This window comes from Porites lutea, chromosome 8 (genome assembly GCF_958299795.1).
Source record: "Porites lutea chromosome 8, jaPorLute2.1, whole genome shotgun sequence".
NCBI classification, from domain to species: domain Eukaryota; kingdom Metazoa; phylum Cnidaria; class Anthozoa; order Scleractinia; family Poritidae; genus Porites; species Porites lutea.
The window spans coordinates 10,280,035-10,304,640 of record NC_133208.1 but is presented as its reverse complement, the minus strand read 5'-3'; the positions used below and the strand labels follow the sequence as shown (position 1 = coordinate 10,304,640).

Genomic DNA, 24,606 nt, shown 5'->3' with positions numbered 1-24,606 from the left:
AGTAGTCGCACTGTAAGAAGCTAAGTCACAACATTTTTCGTGATTTTGGTATTTACAAACAGACTTCAAATTGAAACACCTTTTATTGTGATGCTTGCTATGTAAAATAAGGTTGCAGTTTCATGACCCTCTTACATGTAAATATCCTGGCCAGGTGACTGTGTTAAATGCTCGCCTCGCTTTCATGTACACGTGCTCAACAACTCCAAATAGTATTGATGTGTGTACCAAATACTGAAAAATTCTGGTTAAATATGTTTTAGGTTACAGTTGAGGAAAGACTTTATTAATTAAATAATTATTTTCTTAATGTGGTGTTGTTGAGGAACAGCGTGCCGGTGTTAGTAGTGCTGAATTACTTTTGCTTTTTTCTTTTTCAAGGCTATTACGTGTCCTCGTGAAGCAGAATTTCGCGCTTATGATATCTTGCTGAACCTGAACGAAGGTGACATTCTAAGGTAAAATGCTCAAGTTTCCTTCTTAGGCAATGAAGCCGGGTAAAGACTGTTACAGCGGTAATTCAATTTATTATTTTTTCAGGTAAAAGAAAAATTTTCCAATATGAGTTCAGCCTGCTAGACCGAGATATGTCTAAGTTTGCACGCAGTAGCAAAAATTGCGAAAAATTGGAGAAATCGCAGTTTTTGCTAAAATTACTAAATTCAAGTGGTAATGGTCTATAAAGAAGGTAGAAGGGTGCCCAGTAAAAACAGCGATTTCCGCGATTTCTCCAAAAATTGCGTAAAACTGGAGAAATCGCAGAATTTGCTAAAATTAATGAATTCAAGGGTTGGAGAAGGTAGAAGGGTGCCCAGCAAAATCTGCGATTTCTCCACAAATTGCGAAAAATTGGAGAAATCGCAGTTTTTCTAAAATTGATTAATTTAAGTGGTAAAGGTGGTGGAAGATTGCCCAGCAAAAATTGCGATTTCTGCAATTTCTGCGATTTCTCCAAAAATTGTTGTTGGGGTTGATGAGCATCAAAGACCCGAGATAAATTACCTGTGGATTTGCCCGACGTTGATTTGTCATTCTTTAAGACGGAAAAAAGGAATAAGCGTGAAAGTGACAGTGACAGTGACAGCATATGAGGATCCACAACATTTTGTAGTTTTGACTTAAACAAAAAATATTCAAGAGGGACGTGGCAATTGTCGAGATTTCTAAGATTGTTCAGAACGCTTGACCTATTTTAGCTATGGCGGCAATATAATCCAGAAATGAAATGGATGATGAAATGGTTTGCCATTTCATCGGTGTTTATATAATGAATAGAACGTTTCGTGGCCGCTTGGAGATACGAAATTCCTCCTCTCGTGTTCAAAAATATTTCGCTCGTTCGCTGCGCACACTCATGAAATACTTTCCAACACTGGAAGTTCGTATCTCCACGCGGCCATGTAATATCGCCTAAGAGAATTTCTAAGTAAGTGCAGCCCCTGAGTATCTGCTACCCTCAAATAAGCTTCGAACCTGGCAAATACGGCACTCTAAATCTCAAAATACCCGGTGGAAGACTTGGCTTGAAAACAAGCATCCCTTTTCTTTTTTTAAAATAGGTTTGTTAGTTCTTATGTTGAATTATTAATCGTTTTTCCTTTTAAAAAGTGACATCATGTGAAGTTATTTTGGTTGAATAAAAACCTTTTTCGCTAGTGGAAGTAATAATATCCTGGTCTCTAGTATAGTTTCACTTCTGTGCTTATTTCTTATGCTTTCCTCAGCCTTTCTGCCTTGATTTTGCATTTTTCGTGTCATTTCGGCAAAATTTAGGGTGGGCCATCGCCTAGCCCAGGTTTTGTATACACCCATACAGCCTAGTCCCTAGGCGTTCCGGCTCGGTTAGAACTGGAATCTACCGCGCAGTCAAAGAGGCAAGAGAATTCTGGGAACTAGGCTGCACAGGATACTGGACAGATATTTGTGTATTGCAGTTTTACAGTTTATGATGGTCCCTTTCGGCGTGCGGTGTCTTGGGCCCAAAAGTTAAAAACAATTAAACTTGAGAGCTAAAACGTAAAAAGTTTCCATCACACAAAGAACATCAAAGCCCAAGTCCTCCCGATCGACAAGGCACAGACTGGAAAAACTTATTGCGCCTTTCAAAAACACGCGAACTCTGAAGTTCAGAAGCATTAAACACACACTAAAGGGATCGAAATCCACCAATCACAAGTCACAAACCATGACCTTTTGAACCCGTTGAAGCAAACTTCTGCTTCCTAAGAGGTCCGCTAGAAATCAACGGTCCTTCAGATTTTGATTGATGTCGCAGAAAAACCCAAAATCAAAAGAAGTTTTTGACATCGCAGGTCGCGTGTTATCCGAAACAGCTGTAAACTACCAGTAACTACTTAAAATCACGATAAACGTGTATTACGAATGCAATTCAGTTTGAAGTACAATCTGAATTCTGTTTACGTTATTTTTCCTTTCAGGGAAGCTATGACATTTCGTGATGAAGTTCAAAAATCTGCTGAAGTCCAGTTTGCTATGGCAGTCTTTCACGCTTTGAACAGCAATAACGCCGTCAGATTTTTTCGACTTGTGAGGTATAATGTTTAAAAACAGTATGTTGAGTAAATGTTAAATAAAATTTAATCTTTATAGATCGTTTTCACTGTCACGCAACAAAAAATGAATTAGAAACCGTCCAGTGGAAGAAGTTAAGAAAATGAAATGTTGTAAAAGACTTAATATATAGACAATTTGTCCAAGTCTCAGGTCTTTGTGGCCCCCAGTTTCTGAGTTATTTGCCGAAACCTTTCACGCACCTTTGTAGAGCTTTGTATGGAGACGCCATATTGGTGTACCGTTATGGTGCACCAATATGGCTGCTGGAAATCAACAAAAAAATCTGGAGTTCACTATTTCTACAAAAGCTCTTTCTTTTGACTCGAGAACTAGCATACGTGAGCATAAACATATCTTCTAATACTTGGTTATGGTTATACTGCTGAAAATCAAGAGGAAAGACTTTTTTCAACGAGACAGCACTCCTATTTTGGTGTCACGCACTGTGAAAACTCGGAAGTTCAAATTGCTGAATTTTCGAAATGAAACATGCTACGGGAATGGAAACTTGTATAAAGATTTAGTTTTTGTTTATCTATAACCTAGTGTGCATAAGAATTCGTAAAACCTCGCTATTTTGACTTTACAATTTGATGACGTCACTGTGAAAACCATCTTTTGAGCTTTCGTTTGATTTGAAGAAGAACACTCTACTTTTTACTTTCTCTTTTAACCCATTTTTTTTGTCATAGGAATGCAAAGTATCTCAGTGCCTGTTTACTGCATCGCTATTTCACTCAGGTAAAGCCTGCATTTATTGAAAGCCTGTTTGTGAACGCAACGCTGCTTTACAAGCTCTCTATTTGAAGCGTCTACATGTATGCATCAGTGCCTAAAGAAATGCCAATACTTAACGATGCTTTGACCGCTAGTATTGTAATTCATGTTGTGACTCAACTTGAATTTTATTTTGCTTTGTTTTTGGGTATGATAGTGTATGATAACAACTATTTTGAAACAAAGAGAAGTAAAATTTGAATCAAGCATGATAGTGAACCACAGCATCACTCAGTCATGCGTATTACCTAAGTCCAGTTTACAGTATCATCGGTGAATGATCATTGAATGATTGAAGTAATTTTCTTGTTCAGGTTCGGAGTAAAGCTGTCCAAACGCTGAACCATTCTCTCAGCATCCCAAACAGAACGACGCAATACCCGCTGAAAGACCTTATTGAAATGTTAGCCTTTGAGGACGAATCAGAGGTAATGCTAACTGATCATGATTGTAATTCTTATTCATTGTCATTTTCGTATTTCGCTGGTATTAACATGAAACTTCACTTGTTTTGAGCATTATTCATGTAACACCGGCTGTTGTTCACGAAAGCAATGCTGCGGCTGTTTCCATATAGCTACCGGAATTGAATAATGTTACATGCACCTCACTCATCTTTGTCTGCTTGTTTATAATCCCCTTCTAATTTCTATCTCCAGGCTGGGGAATTTTGCTCATTTCACGGTCTGACTGTTTTCGAAGGCTGTGTGAATTTTTCACGCTCGTCATTTATTGAACCTGAGACTAGATTTTCAGTGAAGCGGGCCTTGAAGTTGATCGAGTCAAAGCGGAATTCCTCCGTTGGAGAGGCGAGTACTGGTTGTTTTAATTACCTATGTTGTGTGATTTAATCGGCAGCAGGGCAAAACTTCGAGGAGAATAACAATTGCTTCCTTGACAAGTTTAATTTTGTGGCTCTCGTTATCTCCTTATATTTTAACCGTACACATAAGTTTGCCAATTGTCGACACTCAGATCCATTGGCAAACCTAGAACATTAAGACTACCTTGGCAGCATAGTAGTCAGTAACTGACTGGAAAGTACTGCTCCCTGGTTGTTATTTAAATGGTAACACCTTTACGATTTTTTCAAAGTCCAAATGACAGAACGGCCTTTTTCTTATAACAGCTAGTATCATTGGAGAGTACGGCTCATTGAACATTTTCATCCGTAGACTTGAAATTTAGGACCTTCTTGCTTAACATAATAAACAGTCTCATACAAAGTTAAAACGCAGAAGCTTTTTTGAGTGGTTACACTCAAAGGTTTCATCTTGGACTCAGAAACTAGAGCTGTGCAATAATTATACTGAACGGTTCTACAGAAATTCTCATGTTATTAAAGGTGTGGTCACACAGACGAAACAAGTTGGGGTTCTCGCCCTTTTCAGGTTGTGTACAATGGTGCCCTTCCAGCTCCCCCACAGCACAGACCTGTTCTCAGTTTTAATGAAAGAGGTGAGTTCATTGGAGACACGGAGGAGCTTCTGTCTGATTGCTGCAAAGAGGATATTCCTCCGTCAGAAGCACACGACCAAAGTAATGTCACGTCAGCAGTGCTGTTGCCTGGAAGGCAAAAGGTGGTTCCTGATACTTCTGATAGACAGGTGTCAATCACCGCTAGTACAGCCGTGGGTATTGCTAAACCTCAAGTACAGACGTTTCCAAGACCCTTTACCCAGGTGAGTTTACGGTGCCTAATTGCGTCTTTTTAAGGAACAAGAGTGCAGCTCTTTGGTGGGCGCTGTTGTCCATATCATATTTGAACATTCTTTGTGATCTACAACAGAATAGCAAGAAGGAAAGCACTCGACTGTCATCATGACTGTTCTTGGATATTTTGTAATTTTTTAATTACCACAAAATGCAGTTTTCTTGATGTCTTTTATATCTTAATTGTTAACAGCTTCATTTGTTTAACTTGGCTCTGCTTGTCAAATTCGGACAGGCTTCTCCAAATTAATAAGCAGTTTCCCTTGTAGAATGAAATACGATAAGGGGAATAAGGAACGGACGAAATTAGAATGGAATTCCATACTAGTCCATCACCAAGGACCCGAAAATTTGAGTCTAATTCTCATCTCAGGAGAATAATCAAAACCTATCCCACATTAAAACTTATCTATTAAGCTTTCAAAAAATGTCTTGCCGGACAATCAGAGTAATAGCTTTCCTGTAGAAATTCGACTTTGAAGGCAAGTCACTGGAATCAACCGAATGCCGCGATTTTACCAAACCTTGCTCTCGAAAGGAAGGCTGACTCTTGATAACATGAACCAAGACACACGCAAAGTTGTTTGATAGTTTTCTTATCCTTAGTAAATCGTAAATGTGGGTCTTATACTATCTTCTGATAAATTCGAAAATTTTTCCCTGATGTTTATCGAAAACATTCCAGGTATCAATCCTGTCTCAACTTCTGCCGTCAGTCTGAGAGTCATTGTCAAAGTCAAAATTTTGCATTTGGTAGAAACCTTGCAGCGATGAAACATGAATCGGAACGTAGAGCTCATATAATGATGAAGAATACTAGAAACACGTATGTTTTTGCATTTTGTTAAATTTTTAGCCTGGGTACTTATTTTTGAATGAGTTTAGTAAAGCGATAACAACAAGCCGTCGTGTAATAATTTGATTTCGCTCCATGTATACGTACTGCATTCAACGAAACTGATGTCACCCAACGATCGCATTGACTGTGTAAGATTTGCTATTATGAAGCAGGTTTTCAAGTTTTTAAATTCTTCTTTCAAAATTAATTAGAAAATATGTCACTGCAGAGTATCATAAGACAAGCTGCAAAAATAGAAATATTACAGAATGCGTTAAACTTACGCCTCCCATCTACTAATACTATCAAATTAAGTTGAGTATTGAATGAAAATATATCTAGATAAGCTATAGATCCAAGTAAAGAAAATGAATGCCCTGCTTTAAAGTAAATCATTGTAGTTATATTGTTATATTTTTAATGCAGCAGCGGTTGAAGATTTATTGCAACAGTAATAGTGAACGCTTTACATTAGTTGCCAAAGATTATATCCTAAATACAAAGTACAGTCTGATTGCACGATACTAACAACGGTAATGTAAACATCTAATTTGATGTTGATGCACGAAAATTACTGTTGGTACAATACATTTTCGCAGATACGATGAGTCATGATAAAGAAACAAATGCAGATGTTGCTCTTGCCAATACCTGCTTAGTAACCAAACTTGTACTTACAGCTAAATAGGGTGCGTTCCTTTGAGATGATTCAGATCAGGATCAGTGATCCCAGATCACTCGGATCATGGTAGATCAAATGAACCGATTATCCACTCTCTACAAGGATTTATCGTTTCACTTGATCTACCATGATCCGAGTGATCTGGGATCACCGATCCTCCGGATCGTCCCACAAAAAGTGCAGTCCATTTTGTTGAGCATATGCAGAAGTCATCGTTGTGATCAGTCTTATTCTCCATAAGAAGATAGGAAATTATGCAATATTGTGTGATCTGTAGCGAGAGCGATGGGAGTCTGATGCAGGGAAAAGTCGCAGAGTCATGGGCGAGGTTTTATCGTGCTGCAGTAATCAACCAACACCGTTAAATTCTAGATCTACCAACAGGTGAACAGGATTTCCCTTAATCACCAGTGTAGTACCAAGTTAGAACACAGAAAAAATTGCGTAGCGTCGAAGCATTTAGAGCAGATGAAGGGCAAGAAAAAGCGCTTCGTTGCACCTGGAAGTGAACACTAACATGAGTTCTATTACTGCTGACATTTTTGGCATCTGTGCTAAGGATTTGATGCGCAGTGAAGCAAGATATCATTCTTCCAATAACGCATTTGTGAGCATGGTAGTGATGCAACAACCGAGAGCTGGATGGAAACAATTAAGGGACAGAGAAGGTTTACTGATGCGGTGTATTCTTTCACTGACACTTAAATATCAAACCGCAGGCTATCTTAGAATTTATAATTAAATAAAAAAAAAGGAACTGTAAATGTACTGGCAGACGCTGCACAGGAGGACAATGGGCGTGGAAGTAACAAAATTCCAATATAAATACATGTTGAGAATGGTATCTAAGGGGGAGGGTATAAACCCTGGTCCGAGGGTTACCCTAGCAAGAGGGTTAAAATCAAAATTTCCCAAGAAGCCGACACGAGTCGAACGAGTCAACCATCTTAACTGACGTGTTTCGTCATGTGAAGACTAAACTAACATTCCTTGTAACGTCCAAGATTTGGCGAAATCTTGAATTCTCCATGTTAAACACGTTATACGGAAAAATGGTCAGGCATTATTATCATATAAAGAAAATACATAATATCATTCAGATGTTAAAATTTAGCGAGAAAACTTGGTTAACTCCTTCAAATTTTCATGAGTTCCTGCTGATCATGAGTTATTCCTTAGCAGAGCGTTTACAAGGCAGGTACATGTAGGGTAACCCTCTTGCTAGGGTTACCCTAGCGCTAGGGCAACCCTACCGGCATGGTTTGTAAACACGTCGCGTAAAAATAGTAAGAAGAAATGTGCGAGTGCTAGTTTAACCCTCTTGCTGTAAGGGTTACCCTCCCTCCTTGTAATCAGGCCCTAATAGCATTAGTGTTTTAATTATCAGCGAAATAATGTGCTTTTAAGTCCACCCACCCTGTAGATAACTTCGAGTTTAAACGTCACGTAAACGCGGCCAACCAAATTCTTTGAACTGATGAGACAAAAGCTGTTTTAAATGTAGCGAAACTTCTCAATGAGAGAATATAAAACTCATTCAATTGAACTGCCATGGCCATACGAGGAGAAGAATCTCTGCTACAAGTGGCTGACTCCCGAAATTGCTGCGGGGTAGCTTTCAAGGCCTTTTGCAACAAGTGAGGCCAAGGGATCAGTTACAACCTATTTAAGGTGTTTCGATACAGTTTTTCAGAGGCCACACCGATATTTTTCAGTCGCCTTAAAAGTGGTTTTCTCCTTGTCCGATCGCTATAAAATTTTCACCAGTAATTGGCTATGGATTGAAATTTGTAAGTAAAATCGATATTACCATGACAACAATAAACAAAAAACTTTGAAATTGATAAAAGCCGAATTTTGTGTTGTCTGGACCTGCTACTGAAAATCCCAACACTAGGAACTTCAAACAATCTCCGTAAGAAGCAAAAAATTCTGTATGTTTGAATTCGACTAAAACGAAAATATATTTCAAACCTTGAATTTTCAATAGCCGTGATAGAGTATTTAAAAAAAGCGTTAGAAATGACTCAAATTATTCTTAAGTAGCGTCAGAATGCTGCTTGATATCATATTTTGATGCTAAGAAATTTTGGTGTACTTTCGTTCTTGCGATCTTGAAAACTAACTTAAGTCTAAATTCTGTCCAATGGCGGCCGTCGGCGGCTTCCAATAGCGTATCTTCAATGTCTAATTTCTACCGGAAAGCTACCACTCAAAATGTCCGGCAAGACATTTTTGGAAAAGTAAATAGATAAGCTTTCATTTGGGATCAGTCTCGTTTATTCTCCTGAGATAAGTATTAGAACTCCCTCAGGTGATAAACGAATACGGCTGAAGCATGGGACAGATATGCTGTAATAAGGCTTTTGTTCAATGAATTTTTTTTGGAAAAAATTCCCCCCACGGCTTTTCCCCGCAAATAGCTAGAACAAAAATTACCAAATAAGAGATCTATAAGAAAAGCGTCGGAAATGTTTACTGATTTTCTGTTTAGTCCCCCCAGAGCCCGCCAAAACCTGCGGTTGTTTACAGTGGAGAGGTAAGACAACTTAGGTAAACATAGTGTCTATTAGGGATCCAGTGTTCAGACTGTTTCTTTGACCATATAATTATTCTTTTTTGACTAAGCCTATTCTGGCGAGATTATTTAATCAGGGCTTTCAACAAGCACCGACGGCCGACGAAACACGTCGGCTACTTTGCTCTGAGAAGGAGGCTACTTTTTTTCTAGAAGGATCTGAGAAGCAACTAGTTTGAATAACGTCGTTAGTAAAAAAGGATCATAAAATCTGAATGAACTGGTATTACGTTATGCTTTAGTCCTATGAACGCTGTATTTCCGTCAATTTTTCACAAGTTTATAGGTTTACGCAGAATTTCTTTACGTGCAAAGTGCGTAATTTAGTTTTCATCATTCGTTCGTTGGTTTCAGGAATTGATTGTCTGGCCGATAAATGGAAACTTGAATGAAACCTACATTTTGTACTCAATTTAATAGCCAGAACGCTGGAAATTGCAGTTTAGGGCTTTGAAATTTGAAAATATTCTGGGAAAGCACGCCCCCAGATCTCCCTAGAAGAAGGGGACTATACTCCAATTTTTATTGAAACCCCTGAGATAGTTGGGTATTGGCCTCATATTTGTTCTCTTTTGTTTGTTCATAAAAAGTTTAACGTTCAAGTTCTCTCGCCAGCGGAGCGAGTTTACAATTTTGTCGCGCGTGGATCATAGCGACCTGCAATCTTGTGTGGCCCATATTTGTATATATCTTTCATAAATCGTTTCGAAAACCAAAACCATAAATCGTATCGAACACCAAAACCAACTACAATCGATCGACGTTTATTCTACAAAGGATAAAATCATACAAGATTTGAAACTCTACACCGATTGTTACTAATTCTTACAATATCTCTTGGGTGTCCCGCAATGTAATGACTTCATCATGCAAGAAACTTGGTTCAGTGCTCGACCCTAACTTTTTTAGACACTAGGCAATGGTCTAGTGTGTGAAATGAATCACTAGCCCAGAAGGACAAGCCACTGGTCCAGAAACAAAGTACCGGGGGGTTAGGAACCAGTCTTCTCCTCCTCTACAGGTTCCTACTACAACACCCTCTTAAATGAAATAATACTATGTATATACCGGTATAATAAAATGAAATAAAAGGATTAAATAAGTTGCTCGGTCATTTTAGTTAGTTTTCAATTCTTTCTACAGTTAATACAACGATTTTCATGAAAATTTTTGCCTCTTAAGTTAAGAGGCCAAAAGACATCAACAATAATAAAACGAATGGCTTATGCTGCTTTGTTTCTTGTCAGTCCAGAGTTCAAGAGGTAAAGTTTCTTACGATTGCATTGTCATTGAAGGATATCGAACTAGGACTAAATAGTCCTACGGAAAGGTTTCCTTGCATTAAGCTACACTCGGTAGCTGGCATGGCTGATACTATGCTTGTTTAAGTCAAAAGACCATTGAACAGGACGCTTTCTCGAAGATAAGTTGTTAACAATAAGCTTGAAATCTTTATTCCTGATCCTGCCGTAAATGTGCATGAAAAAACTGCAATATGACCCAATATGGCGGACCCGACTTTGATGACTGCTCTTACCCAGGCCCCTACTTTATTGAGTGACATGAAAACGACGACGTAGTTGCATTTCCAATATGGCATCTGTTTAGCGAGTCAATAGCTACGATACCTCCACTATATGAATAGCGAATTCTTTCGTTTACATCTGATACTCAAGCCAAAAAATTAACTACTGACAAAGCGTTTTAGAAAAAGAACCGCACTAAGCTGCTGGTCTAGGGGTTAGTAGGAGCACACTTTTACTAGCCCAGCGTGAATGTTCACTAGTCCTGGGCTAGTGGATTAGCGTTAATGTCGAGCAGTTTTGGTTGCCGTTGTTTGACTGTTTTTGCTGGCGATCAAGAAATGCTTTTGTCCATAAATTTCCACGGCAGAAGTATTTTACAGAGAACAATGAAGCAAGTTAGACCAGTAGCTGCAAAGAAATAATAGCGAAAATCGAGAGAAAAGAACATTTGCCATTGCCTGCGTCTCACTTCGCAGACGATTTTACGGCCTTCGGCTAATACGACGTGTTTGTTTAACGTTTTAACTGCGTTTCAGTTCGGCTTTTTACCGTCAAAACCTTGCTTTTCCATGAAATGTTTTTTTCTTTTTTTTTTCTTCTCACTGCTGACCCTTTACAGCTTCGCGAGAACGTAGTTCTAGTTTAAGTCCGTTCAGCGGTTGCAGCAAAAGAAAATGTTGTAGAATAAAATGGTTGTTAAGGTGGCTCGATAGGGTTTAGGGGATCAACACCTGAAGCATACTGAACTACGTCGCCATTAACAAAGATTTGGAAAAATTACCAGTATAGCTGTATTATATTGAGATAAAAATTTGTCATGATCAGGGTTTCAATGACATCGGAATTGTCATAGCAACGAAATGACACCTCTCCTGAACAATTCTAAAAGCCGAGGCCAGGAATGTGTTAAAATAACTCGAACTAGAAGAGGACATCGCGTCTTTTTACATATTAAGCGCACAAAAACTGTAAAAGAAAAAAAATTACAAGTCTTGAAATATATTTCGCTCTTCGATCCTCTTCAGTCAATAATAAAATAGTTCATGTAAGATACATTACCTATTTTACTTGCAGCCGTATTTCTCGGTATTGGGAACTGTTCTTCCAAAATCGATCAAGGGAACTTTTCCTCCAATAGCCGCCTCGATGTTGAAGCAAAATCTGTAAGAGCGTTATCGAGATATTTTGGGATGAAGTTTTTATGGTCAGGAATACGGTAAAAACTGAACAATCTTTTGTTCAGCCGTTACCTGTAGACAACGAAGCGCTTTTGAAATGCAATTTCTCTTCATAATAGTTTCAGTCTTTTTAAAAACGTGTGCGAAAGATCATGGAGACAGCTCTAGCCGATTGCTAGAAAGGAGGATTTAATTAGTATGTATTAAGGTGTTCTTGGTAGCGGTTTTGTAAACCTTTTGGTCTACTTTAACAAATAAGAGAATAATTTTTAACTGCTCGATAGGTATTTTTTAAAATTGGATATTCTCGACATAGTAAATATGACCTTTGGGTTTCGAAATTATTGATATATTGTAAAGCAGTAAAGTAAGGGCTAATTCTTTGTCAGAGATTTCGTGTTTACCAGTGAGAGCCTCTCGTTATTCAGAGGTACTGTCTTCAAGTTTCATATTTTCGTGGACCACAATAGCTAACATTCCTGCAACCTGGGATCAGGCCCAATTTTAGCAGTTCTCATACATTCTCTCTTACGTCGTCACGCTAAAATTGGGCCTGATACTAAGTCTCACAAGCTTGTGCTCACTGCGGCCAGATTTTGGCCGCAACTCCGATTGGCTGTTAGAACAATGCCACAGGATTTGATTGGCTTTTGGAATCAGCGGAAGTTGAAAGCGCTTATTCCTTGCGTGGCTGTAGCATTCAAAAATCGTTTGAATGGATGCGAATGATCCGCCGTCGGCAGAAAGAAGGATTTTGCTCTGTTTTTAATTTTTTTGACGCTCTCGTGGCAGGGAAATATGCCTAATATGTGCCATGGAAATTCAGATGGCTCTCCATAACTTCTCAGGATTTGCTTATTTACGGAACTATTGTGACTGCATCGCGGAGTCGAATCCCTCTGCAGATTGATCTCGAACAAGGTGCCTTTTGATTTACCAACAAACGAGTGCAAATCGGACTAATGTTCTTGTAAAAACTGGTTTCATTTGAAAGTTTAGCCGGGAATGACCTCTGAACGGGGTACGCAAGCTGAGGCTCACTGCGAAAGAAACCTCAATCGCCATCTTTGAAGTGCTAGACGAAAAATGTCCGATCGCTGTTCAAGGAATTTTTGTAGGCATTTTTATAAAAGCTAGTGCTGCTAGTATTCAGGTAACAGACTTGTTGTTTGCCTTTGCTTTTTGTAAAAAATAAACCGGGAAAACTGTGGTCATCGCTCGTTTGCTGTTTGCTGTCTGTTAATTTCGATTATTTAATAAATTTAGCGAGTTTTTTAGACCTGCAATAAAACAACAACACAAAAGAACTACAAAGTGTGTTCGTTTTTCATTTGTTTATAGGTCAGGGGAGCATGCAATTAAATTTAGTTTAAGTAAATTTCGTTTCGTCTTTCCTAAGTGGCAGATAATATTTACCTGGATGTATAAAAAATGTATTTTTTTAGACGTTTGTTTCTAGTAAATTCGCAAATTGCAAGTGCACTTACGGGACTAAATTAAATGCACTTGAGAACTCGTTTTTTTTGTTCTGGGATAATTTTATATCCTTTAAAAAAGTTCGCGATATATTCCTCCAAGATTTAGTGTAATATTAGTGTACTGAAAATCGGGGAAAATTGCCGAAGAAAATATAAGGCAACAGAAAAATAGAAATTTCAGTATTTAAAAAATCGAGCGCGCCTAGCCAATATATTAAAACGATAACATCGTGTCGTCGTCTTTTCGAAAAACTTTTTACCTTCTACGCAACAGAAAAAACCTTCAAGATCTCCTTCATTCTCGCAAGAAGTTAAATGTGCTGTGCTGACTGATTTATTTTTGTTTTGAAGAACGATAAAAGCTTTTTTTTAAAGTCAGCGAATCTGCATTTTTCCTACTTCTAATTAAAGAAGCAAGAAACGGAAGTAATTCTGGTTGGCTGATTCAGCAAAATGTCAATCAATCAAAAAAGTAGGCGGCAGATGTTTCTTAAAAGGTTTGTATCAGGCTCTCTTTTGGTTTCGCCTTGCCCGCCGGAATGTAAATAGAGCCTGGTCTCAGGTTAACATTTCTGCATATTTCAAATGCATTGTTAGTTACTGCTGTCCACGTAAAAATGTCCAGTTTTTACCGCATTTCTAACCTTATAAACTTCATCCCAAAATATCTGGTCTCCACGAAGATCGAGGTGACTATTGGAGGAAAAAGTTCCCGTGAACGATTTCGAAAGAACAGTTTCCAGCACCGAGAAATACGGCTGGAAGTTAAATAGGCAATGGCGTCATTTCATTGCTATTGCAACTCCGATGTCATTGTAACCCTGATCGTAACAAATTTCATCTTTATATAATACAGCTGTGGTGGTAATTTTTTCAAATCTTTGCTGATGGCGACGTAGCTTATTCTCAAAGTTGAGATGTATTGACCCTGAAAAACCCTATCGAGCCACCTCGATTTAACAGTCCACATAAGACAAGTAGGAGAGAGCTGTGGGAAGAAGGTTAAACGACTCACTGTTTTTACGTCTCTTACCGGAGAAGGGACGCTATTTGCACGTGGTCATCCGAGCCACGCGACGGTCTAGCTGTTGGCAAACCACTGGTAGGACCTTCATCTTTGACCTTTTTTTGCAGGAAATAACACAATTTACCAAAAGTCTCTTCCTAGAAGTTCTTAACGAAATGTGCACGGAGATTACAAAGGAAACTATCGATAAGGTACATTATACATCACAGTCAAATTTGAGTTGTTGTAAGACGCGCGGAAACTAAATTCGGAATTCGCCTTCGTATCTGTGGTAAGTTAATTTGTTTTTATTGTTTCAATTTTTACAATCTTAATCATCAGGTTCACAGCTACCTTCTGCTATCTACGAAAATTTTTGACAACCTTTTTGAGAAGGCGCTCCGGGAGTTTATAAATGACATTACAAAGACGGTCCTTACAGAGGAGAGAAATATAAAGAGGTATATTTATTGCACCTGTTTGTCTTTGAATTTTTAAATACCTTTAGTCAATTCCAGACAGAGTAGAATGTAAGTAAAATGGATTTTGAAAAATCTTTTCACAAATTAGATTGATTACTTTACGAGAGTTGGTGAAATAACTTTTTTGTATGCAGAATCGCTGAAGAAAATGCGGCATGTCAAGAACGCGTGTCACGTGCTATCCATGGTGAAGTGATAAGTGAACTTGTTTCGATTGAATGTGCAAGAATTGTGGAGGAAGTTACAAGGTGAATAGATAGCCTTTTGTTATTCCGCATTCCAATACTTTCTTAGCGTACGTAAAGGAGCTGTGTCACGAAACTTATTAAAATTCAAAGAGTGGTATAGAAGGTAGGTGGGCGGAAAAGAAGGGTGCTTTCCATTGTGCTAAATTATCCGGAAATTTTCGGTTGAAAAATATATTGAACGCTTTGGTTCGAGTGGAAATTTTCAGGTCGAAGTGTTCTGTCTATAAGGTGGTCCTTTCTGACCGGTAAGACTAAAAACTTACCGATCCATTTTTTAAAATTGTCGTGTGCAGTGCAACTTCATTGAGAAGTAAAAGGAATTTCGTTGGAAACGTAAATGGAACGCTTCGGTCCGGTGGGAAATTTCTTTTGATTGAAAAATGTCGTTTCATTACCATTTTTTTTCCTTTTTAACAGGCCTTACTTTCCTTTTCAAAAACAAAAATCATACTTGGCATTGTAGTGCAACTACCGTATCCGATGTAGGCAATCAAAACAAGGAAGAAATCCTTACTTAAAACTTCTTTGAATTTTCGACCACCAACACGTGCCGGTTGGAACGGCGTGCAGTCGGGTGGAATGCATAAGTGACGTCACAAAATGAAAGATCCATATTGCGCATGCCTCGCGAATTCTTTCACCGCTAAAATGTGAGTAACATCGCTTACCCTCTCGAATAGCTGTGCTGGCTCGCTAGGGCTCGCCAGCGATAACCGCCAAAAAAGGTAAAAAGAGGTGTAAATAAAACAGTAAACACAAAAGGAGGCACGGATTGTCAAACTTGAAGAGGACTGAAACGGATTGCAATTGTGGTGTTTTAACTTGTCAGCATAACACTGTTTTTTCAAAAGTAATGCTTGGGAGACAAATCCGTTGACAGTAAGCTCTGATTTTGTCATTTACAAGTAAATTCTCAAGTTTCAAGCGAATATTAAGGGAAGAGTATTTGGTATTACAAAATAAATGACTAACAGCCGTGGCACAGCCATTTAACGAAACTTACCTAGTTGCTTCCGTCGTAATTCTACTGCGACTGAAAGGTTCAAAATTTTGAATGCATTATTCAACAGTGCACTTTAAAGTTGCTTCTTACATGAGCCCTTTGAAAAGGGGAGCACGCTGAATCTATGGGAAATCAATGAGATTTGTTCGGTTAGCAGACAGCTAACAGAGCAACATTGTCTTTTTTCCTAGGGAAGAGAGGGAAGAACTTATTAAAATAGCCAGAGATAAAGCCTCTGAAGAAATTTGCCTGATGGTGCTTAATGAAGGAGTATTAATTGAACTTCAGAATCTGGCATTGGAGGTTTTAGATGAAAAAAGGGCGGAAAGGGATTCGAAGCTCCAACAATTGGCAGTTAAAGTTAAAAGAAGCAGAACAGCGCGGTATTTTAGCAGGTATAAAATCTTGTAATTTAAGACAATCGGTAATTGCGTACATCAGTAGCAGTTGGTGTGATACCGGTATCTAACAAGGATTTTACCGAATTAATGAAATCTAGATGTTAAAACTTAAGCGAGTGGTTTTCACTCTTAGGATTTCACTCACTAATGATTGATAGCTTACCTCCACCAAGTTAACAAAAATAAACCAGGCTTGATGAACGTCTCTATAGAAAATATTAGCTGCCATTCAGCCATTGAAAAAAAAATTGCGTTATCCTCCTTAGCCAATATCACTTATCTGTATAATTGTTGTTTACCATGCGAAAGCAGTAAATTGATGGTGTGAAAATATTTTAGACATCCAAATGTTTTCTCATAGCACGAAGGAGGTCGAAAACGTTTCCCTTTTCTTCTCTTCCGAGGTGGGTGAAATGTTACCGAAAATGTGTGCACCTCAAGGGACTACTGAGCGCCTTCCCACCAGGGGCTCCCATGATGAGTACTGAGGAACAGCTCAGGCACCTTGTGGGACACAACAGACAGAGCATCAGTATGGCTTCCATAAGGTACATGTAGTAACTATTATAATATATAGATTTAGCCAGGGCTAAAAGCGAAGCTCTCGATAATATTTAACGTTTGTTCAAACAAAATATAGAATCGTGTAATGTTAAGCGGCGAAGGCAACGCCGGAGAACGATGAAAAACAACAATAGGTCTAATTAGCAAAAAAGCAACTTTGCACGTGCAGCACACTTTTTTGTACATTTCTTTGCCGTTGTTTTGCACGACTACAATAGGGTCATTTATACGAGGAAAAATAAGACGCGTCTTAAAAAAGACGCGAACTTTCCGTATAAACGGCACATTTCGTCTAAAATAAGACGCGACTTAGCTAAGACGCGTCTTATTAGATAAGACATGCTCGTATAAATGCGATTTCCCGCCAAAATAACCTCGCGTTGCAGTTGGGTTGCCGTACCTGTTGATTAAGTTATTGCCGCCGCAGGGATTTCGCCCAGAAGGTGAAATCCCGAGGAGGCACTCTACTAACTCGCGCGTATATTAAGGAAAGTACTTACAGTTGAAATATACAGTCAGTATGCCAGAAAAAATCTCGATTTGCTTGAACAGGGGCCGCGAGGAATCGGTTCGTAATGATGACCTTTCTATTGTTTGCGCCTGCAATTACGAAATGGTTAGGATTACGTAAAGACAGAAAATCCTGAAGGGGCCGCTTAGGTAGATTTTGTGACATTTATTGTGTAGTCATACTTCGATACTCTTTTGCGTTACGTGTTATCAGTGACATTCTGTGGAGCTGTTGTTTTGAAAGTTATGGAACAAAAGACACTTGTTAAGCGCAGATAAAGTTATAACGTACATATGACTGTGTATATATAAACACTTATAGAGTCTGCCAGACACGAGTTCACAAATCTTTTATTGGAAATCTTGCCAGACATTCTTTCTTATGACCGGAATAAGACTCAGCCCCAAACAAGCAAGACGACCGAACAACGGCTAGCTTATCACTAGCACAACGATGGACGATTACAGAAATTCGCCGACAATCAAATTCTGTGCTGACTTATTCCCTGCTCACAGATGTCCTTCCGCTATAAATGGTAAAAGAAGACTAGAATGTGCGAGCGTGAATTGATCAAACATCCTTTTAATTTCTAAGGCTTGCTTTCCGGCAAATAAAATGAACTGAATGTAAAAAGCGAAAGAGAAATAGCGAGAAATTCTAAAAGACAGCGGTATCAAAATGTCTGGTATTAATAGCGGAGCTGTCATAGCTAAGTAAATCTACCCATCCTAGAAAATTTGGTAATCGAGCGACCGTCCGTCCACACCACAGGCATACCAATGTAAAACTAGTAATATATGACACTACAGCTGCCCCCGCTCTGTGTGTCCGTGTCGGTCAATAGTATTCTTGCTCGTTGTGTAGCTCTTTGAAATATATCGATTCATAATGAAGATTTTCACACATATTCCGTACAATAGGTGAGATAACTACAGGAAGCGCAAGGTTCTGATGGTGTTTTCTCAGTTAAGCTCCCGTCACGTGACCACTGTCCCCTTTTTGCGGTGAAAATGAAAAGAGGATGTTTTCAGAAAACGCTTTTTGTGTTCTTTTATAAGTATTTCTTTTTTTCTTTTTCCTTTTTTCACAGAACTGATTCAAACGGGAATGGGATTCGAGAAGCACTAAAGAGAAGACAAACCGAAATGGATCATGTCAGGTACATATAATTATCATTATAAATTGAAAAAGTTAAAAATATTTGTAATCATATTACAGAATCACAAAAATTGGCATTAATACAATTTTCTTGGTAACTGTGTTCTTGGCATTAAAACTGAAATATTGATGGCTACAAAAGGAACCGTGATACCATTTTGAGGGACTTGGACGGTCATTGGCAACTTAAGAAATGGTTGGTAAACGTGCAGCGTGCAACCCTCGAGTCCTTTATAAGATAACTAAGATAGTACGCGCGCTTTGATTGGCTGAGAGGAGTGTTTGCATGAGAGTATTTAAACAAGGTTCTGTCGTCAAGATGTATTGGTTTTCGCGCGCTAATCACGCGAGCACGAATTTTAAAAAGTTTTCGCGTTGAAAAGTCGACAAGTTTACTTTATTGACCCATTCCTTTGTCGGCTGAAACTTGGAGAATCTTTAAAAACAAGCTGTGGGGAGTGATTGATAGAGGGAGAAAGAGAGATCAGCAGAGATGATTTGGAACGAATCAGTTCTGGGATCGTTCAAGGAATTGGTGGGAACATTGATTGGTCAATTGTTTCCAGAAATCCTTATGTTAAACGATGGTAGTCAGTCTCTGAGTCTTGAAATTTGTCTACAACTTCTTTCACTGCCATCTTGAATACCTTGAAGAGATTAGACAAGAGACTAACTTAGTTCCACAACAAAATATTTCTTGCAGCTCGTAAGTGTATTGACCATCTGCAACTGTAGTTTTATCGATGAAGCGCGAAAACTTTTTCCATTACCTCGTTAGATAGATGGGGAAATATTGGTAGATGTTTCTTGGTTTAAAATTTGAATTTGAATTTATTGTTCGTTCAAAATATTTCTGCCTTTCAATTTCTGAGTGGCCAAAACCCCTGTCTAATTCGTCCTAACCAACCGGCGCCTACCATATTTGGACGGTGTTGGCAATATACCATTGATTCGATGGGTTATTGTCCAATATAAAATCGCAACCTCGTTTCCAATCAGCGGCGCGGCAACCTAGCCATTTTGGCTCGAGTGAACTCAAGAAAATGGTAGAAAAGTTCACCGCTATCCGAAGGTGAAATAGCCGAATTGCTGACCGAAACTGAACGGAGCAAAGGCAAGAACACGCAAAAAAATTATTGCTGGATGAATGACATCTACTTTTAAGAAGTATCTGCAAGAAAAAAATCTGTTTAGAAATTGTGCAAGAAACAGGTGAATGTTCTGAAGAAAGTCTACGAAGAGGTAAGAGTGTTAAGAGATATTTTAAATGAATAATAGAACAATTATTGAATTCGGCCTTCGTATGATATGGAGTATCATGCAGATCTCGGAGGCTGCAATTTTTCTTAGTTTATAACGTATTTGGAACATTTTGATTGGGAGTACTTTTTTTTTAAGGGAGCAAGCCTGCAGACCGCTGGACATCTCCTCGATACTTGCGGACTCAGTGAGATCTCAGCTGGTTGCCGAAAAATCAACTACCAGTGCCTCTATAAACTGGAAATTGGTTATTTCTTTCCCAGAAAACCACGGGAAAGTGGGATTTACAGCCAGTAGGGACAGAGGACAATTGCTGAGTTTCGTTGTAAAGGAAAGATTCAAAAGAGGGGTGTATCCGCTGCATAATAACATTCCTCAAGGGCTGAGAAGGAAGGTTTGTTTTCCTTCGTAGTAAATACACTAAACTGTGGTGTTTGACAACAGTTCTCGTCATTGTTACTGTTCTATGTTTCATCAATTAAGTACAATCTTGCAACCAGTAGGAGTTGAGTTTTAATTGTATTGACTATTTTCCAATTCCCCATAATACACTCTGTCTGCCCCCCAAATTTTGCATAACTTATTGTCTTAAAATGCTCTTGGGAAAATGCAATACTCCCAGGAGCATTTAAAAACAATGGTTTATGCAAAATTTGGGGGGCAGACAGAGTGTATTATGGGGAATTGGAAAATAGAGAATGTACACCAAAATTCAGCATTTTTTTTTTCATATATACACTAATTTCAGATCGACCTGTTGTCGCTCTACAAGGCAGAAAAACGAAACTTTCCACCACAAAGTAAAGTGTTCAAGATATGTACTAAGGTTAGTCATATAGAAGGCGGCGGCGGTGGCATGATTCACAGCTCTGTTACTTTACATGATGCCTGACTATACGGCTTCCCTTTTTATGCACTAACGGCATGTTCCTTTAGATGTTTAGTATAAGTAGGTACAAATAAAACAACTCCTCTTCTGTTACGTACCCTCTGAACTTAAAGCTTTTATCGGGGCGTTTTCCTGAGTACTTGGTGTCATCCCTTGCATGGTGTTTTGATAGCGGTAGGTGCCGGAAGCCAATGACTAACATTGGCCGATACGACGGGTATTAAATGTAAATATTCTTGTGTTTAACGTATGTTTTGTTGTAGGCTTGTTACGGCGTTTTAACCAACACAGAAGCAAGAGCAGTTTTAGACAGCAAGCAGTTTTTAGGGACCAATGCCGTAATGCTCGTTTTAGACTGGAGCGAACTTCATATAAGTCAACAGGTAGCCTCATTTGGTTTTTATTGTTTGTTGTAATAATCATAATCATTCCTTTATTGACGGTCGGCAGTATTAAAGCGCAAAAGCTAGTGGGGCCGGGCAAGTGAGTTAAACGAATAAATAAATAAACATAGCAAGGTTAAGAATCTCAACAGGCCAGAGCCAGACCAGTTGGCTCCTAACTAGGGTGCTCGAGGATTTGAACTTGGAACCATCGTGAACAAACCGTACCGATCAGGATGGAACTTGAACTCGTAGTTTTCAGATTGTCCAGTCCAGTGCTCTCCCCTACCCTCCCCCCCCCCCGTGACGAAACCGGCCACAAAGGTGAGTCCTCTCCAACGATAACACCGACCATAGACAAACTCAAGAAAACACGTATATAAAAAAATAATGCTCTAAACGTTTATTAAAACAATACTCCCAAAACTCCACGATTTTAAGATTAACTAGGCGTTTTCTATAATTATACTCGTTTCACTAAGCAATTAAAACGGGATCATTATTCTAATTTCTAAAGACTAATGTGATATTACTTTTTATAATTATTCTAAATCCTAAAGACTGATGCGATATTACTTTTTTTTACACAAAATGCACGGCGATTTTTGAACTACTTAGTCTACAACATATTTACAAATTATCTTCTTCGAACACGCAGTAATAGTTCCCTTTTTAGTGCACCTTACGTACAAAAGTTCCTTTAGTCCAGCCCGCCGCGACTCCTTCCAAACACAACACCACTTTTACTCAATCCCAAAACCTCGAAACTCCAGTAGCCGCCTTTCTCTTATATCTTTCACACACTTGCTCCGGCTTCGGTCTCCCGGTCTGCCGCTGCTCTCTAGTTCAGTTTGGTTTCCCCCAACCGTTCTTGGAGAGATGTTATGTAACGCACTGACTTCTTGGAGAGATGTTACGGTCTCGGCAATCCTTTTCCTGCTCTCTCGATTTTTACAGCACATCAAACTGCTTTCTCCCGACAAAATGACTTCTTTTGCCGTGAAGTTAAAAGGGACGTCTCCGCTGAAGGGATTTCAGTAGAACGGCTTGTGCTTCAAAGTCTCTCTAGTCCCTCTGCACTTGCACTCCTCAGTAGCGTTTGCTTGAGTTGATGGTCATCATCGTATTTCGTCCACCTTGTACAGAAGGAAAAAACATTACTGAAAAAAAGTAAATCTTAAAGGTGTGTACTTGTAAATAGTGATACTACAAAAATATAAAATCCACCCGAAACAGAGGACAAACATTTGAATGATCGCACTTCATGCTTGATCCATCTCATATAGTGCAGAGTAATTCCAGCGTACCACAGAAAAGCAGTCCTCAAAACCTTTGTAACACTATTGACAATTGACACTTCTGTGGGCTACTCACAATCTTAAAAATACCTCAGAGTTAAGGTGGCCCGAACCTATTTATTTGCGCGTTGGTTATGTTTTTGAATCGTGTTTTTCGGCACAAATGATTTAACAGATTTCTATGATTTTTGGCATCCTTAATAAAGAATGGTCAAACTTTAAGAAAATTCTATATATTTTCTTATAGGTATAAAAGCGTTTGAGATATCGGCATATGTTTAAAACCGCATTTTTACAAAAAAATGTCGTTGATTTTAAAACCCTAAGACAAATTTTTCTCTAACTTCGGCAATAAGCGTCACAGCTCTCTAGTTTTGTATCTGCAAGTTTGAAGTCAATCGTGACCGTAGAACTCGCTGCACAAATAGCTGGTCAAATTTAACCTTAAAATGCAACATTAACACATTTGTGAAAGCTGACGCACGACTAGAGGGGAACTGCCGACGGACTATCTCCTATCTGCAAGGGGATTCTTGCTCAAAGATTCAGTTGCAAGAAATACGGCGAATATCTAGCCCCTGAATGCGGGGCAAGATTAAATAACTTCTATTTATCAAAGTTACTCTTTCCGGAAAAAATCTCAGCAAAGCACAATATAACATCTACGGAAATCTCCTCCCAGTTTTCAGCACTGACTGAAGGTTCCCGTCTTGAGAAGAGATAAAGCCACCAACTCCAGTACTTCAACCGATCCATTTTCAGCTGCAACGAAAACCCTTGTATTAAGTAATTTATTCAAGTTTGAAAGATTTGCCATCACATTCGTACGGGCATTTTACCATTTAGGATAATGAAAAGAATAAGACGATTGTCATATTTCTTCATTGCCTTGGAGGTACGAGAAAGCAACCTCTAATTTGTGTTGGGTCTCCTGTGCAATTAATAAGGGAGGTTTTTTCGAGATTACCTTCGTCGTCGTCGTCGACACACATTTGCCTCGCTTTGGGGCGCTTGCTTACGTTTTGCCTCACTTTGACGCGCTAACTCACGTGGTGATTCGTTCATCTTTCAAACGTTTGCTGAGGTCTGCTATTCTGTCTTTGTAAATCGTTCATCTTTTAAAAGTGTGCTGAATCTTCGTAAAGCGTACATATTTAAGAGTTTGCTGAAGGTCTACTATCGATCTGTGTTTAATGAATCTTCCAAAGCGTTCATCTTTCAAAAGTGTGCTGAAAGTTTACACCCTGAGTAAAATTTTACTTTGGATTAAGTCTTCATCTTTTTTTTGGAAAATGCGTGCTACTCCTGGTGCATGCATCAAACCGGCTTCTTTAGCTTGGCGTCCGTTGTGCCACAAAGTAAATTTACTGGCGAGTTGTGAAGCTCAGCGTCTGTTGTGCCACAAAGTAAATCTACTGAGTTGTGTAGCTAGGCGGCCGTAGCTACCACAGAGTAAATCTACCGAGTTGTGTAACTCAGCGGCCGTTATTCCACAAAGTAAATCTATACCGAGATGTGAAGCTCTGCGGCACCATTTCTTCATGACGTGTGATATTTTCGGCACTGGACAAACGAATATTTTAGTTCTATCTTATTTATTCGTAAAAACGTGACCAGCCGACAGTAGCGCCACTCAAGCCGCTGAAATCAATACACTCGACCAAATAACTGGAAAAGTTAGTCTTTATCCCTAAGTGGCAAACTTCCCGTGCGAATGTGATGTCAAGTCTAAAAACCTTGAATAAATTACCAAGGACAAGAGCTTACAGTGCAGTTGAAAATGGACGGGTAGATGTACTGGAGTTGGTGGCTTTATTTCTCCTCAAAACGGAAACCTGCGACGCTAAAAACTCTTGAGAGTTTTTCGTAGAAAATATAATTTATAATATAATTTGCCTTGTTAAGATAGGTTTCGAAAAGAGAGGGACAAATACAAAGTAAGTTTGTTAAATAGAAATTCTTTTATCGTGCCCCGCATTCAGCATAAAGTTTGTTCTTGCGAACTTCATTCGCCATATGTTTCTGATTGCTCAGTTTCTTGCAACTGAAGCTTTGGGCA

At 38.8% G+C, this 24,606-nt stretch overlaps 1 protein-coding gene across 1 annotated transcript in view; it reads left to right on the top strand.

Moving 5' to 3' along the window:
* Positions 1-24,606, top strand: part of LOC140945174 (germinal-center associated nuclear protein-like) — a 111,417-nt gene that overhangs the window by 54,636 nt on the left and 32,175 nt on the right. Inside the window, exons 15-30 of the mRNA XM_073394228.1 lie at positions 382-458; positions 2,439-2,552; positions 3,267-3,315; positions 3,666-3,779; positions 4,011-4,160; positions 4,743-5,033; positions 9,079-9,137; positions 14,346-14,562; positions 14,693-14,811; positions 14,967-15,080; positions 16,275-16,478; positions 16,889-17,032; positions 18,650-18,718; positions 20,116-20,371; positions 20,726-20,803; positions 21,130-21,249. Coding sequence (XP_073250329.1) covers positions 382-458; positions 2,439-2,552; positions 3,267-3,315; positions 3,666-3,779; positions 4,011-4,160; positions 4,743-5,033; positions 9,079-9,137; positions 14,346-14,562; positions 14,693-14,811; positions 14,967-15,080; positions 16,275-16,478; positions 16,889-17,032; positions 18,650-18,718; positions 20,116-20,371; positions 20,726-20,803; positions 21,130-21,249 — 2,175 coding nt within the window. The remainder of the gene's footprint in view (positions 1-381; positions 459-2,438; positions 2,553-3,266; positions 3,316-3,665; positions 3,780-4,010; positions 4,161-4,742; positions 5,034-9,078; positions 9,138-14,345; positions 14,563-14,692; positions 14,812-14,966; positions 15,081-16,274; positions 16,479-16,888; positions 17,033-18,649; positions 18,719-20,115; positions 20,372-20,725; positions 20,804-21,129; positions 21,250-24,606) is intronic.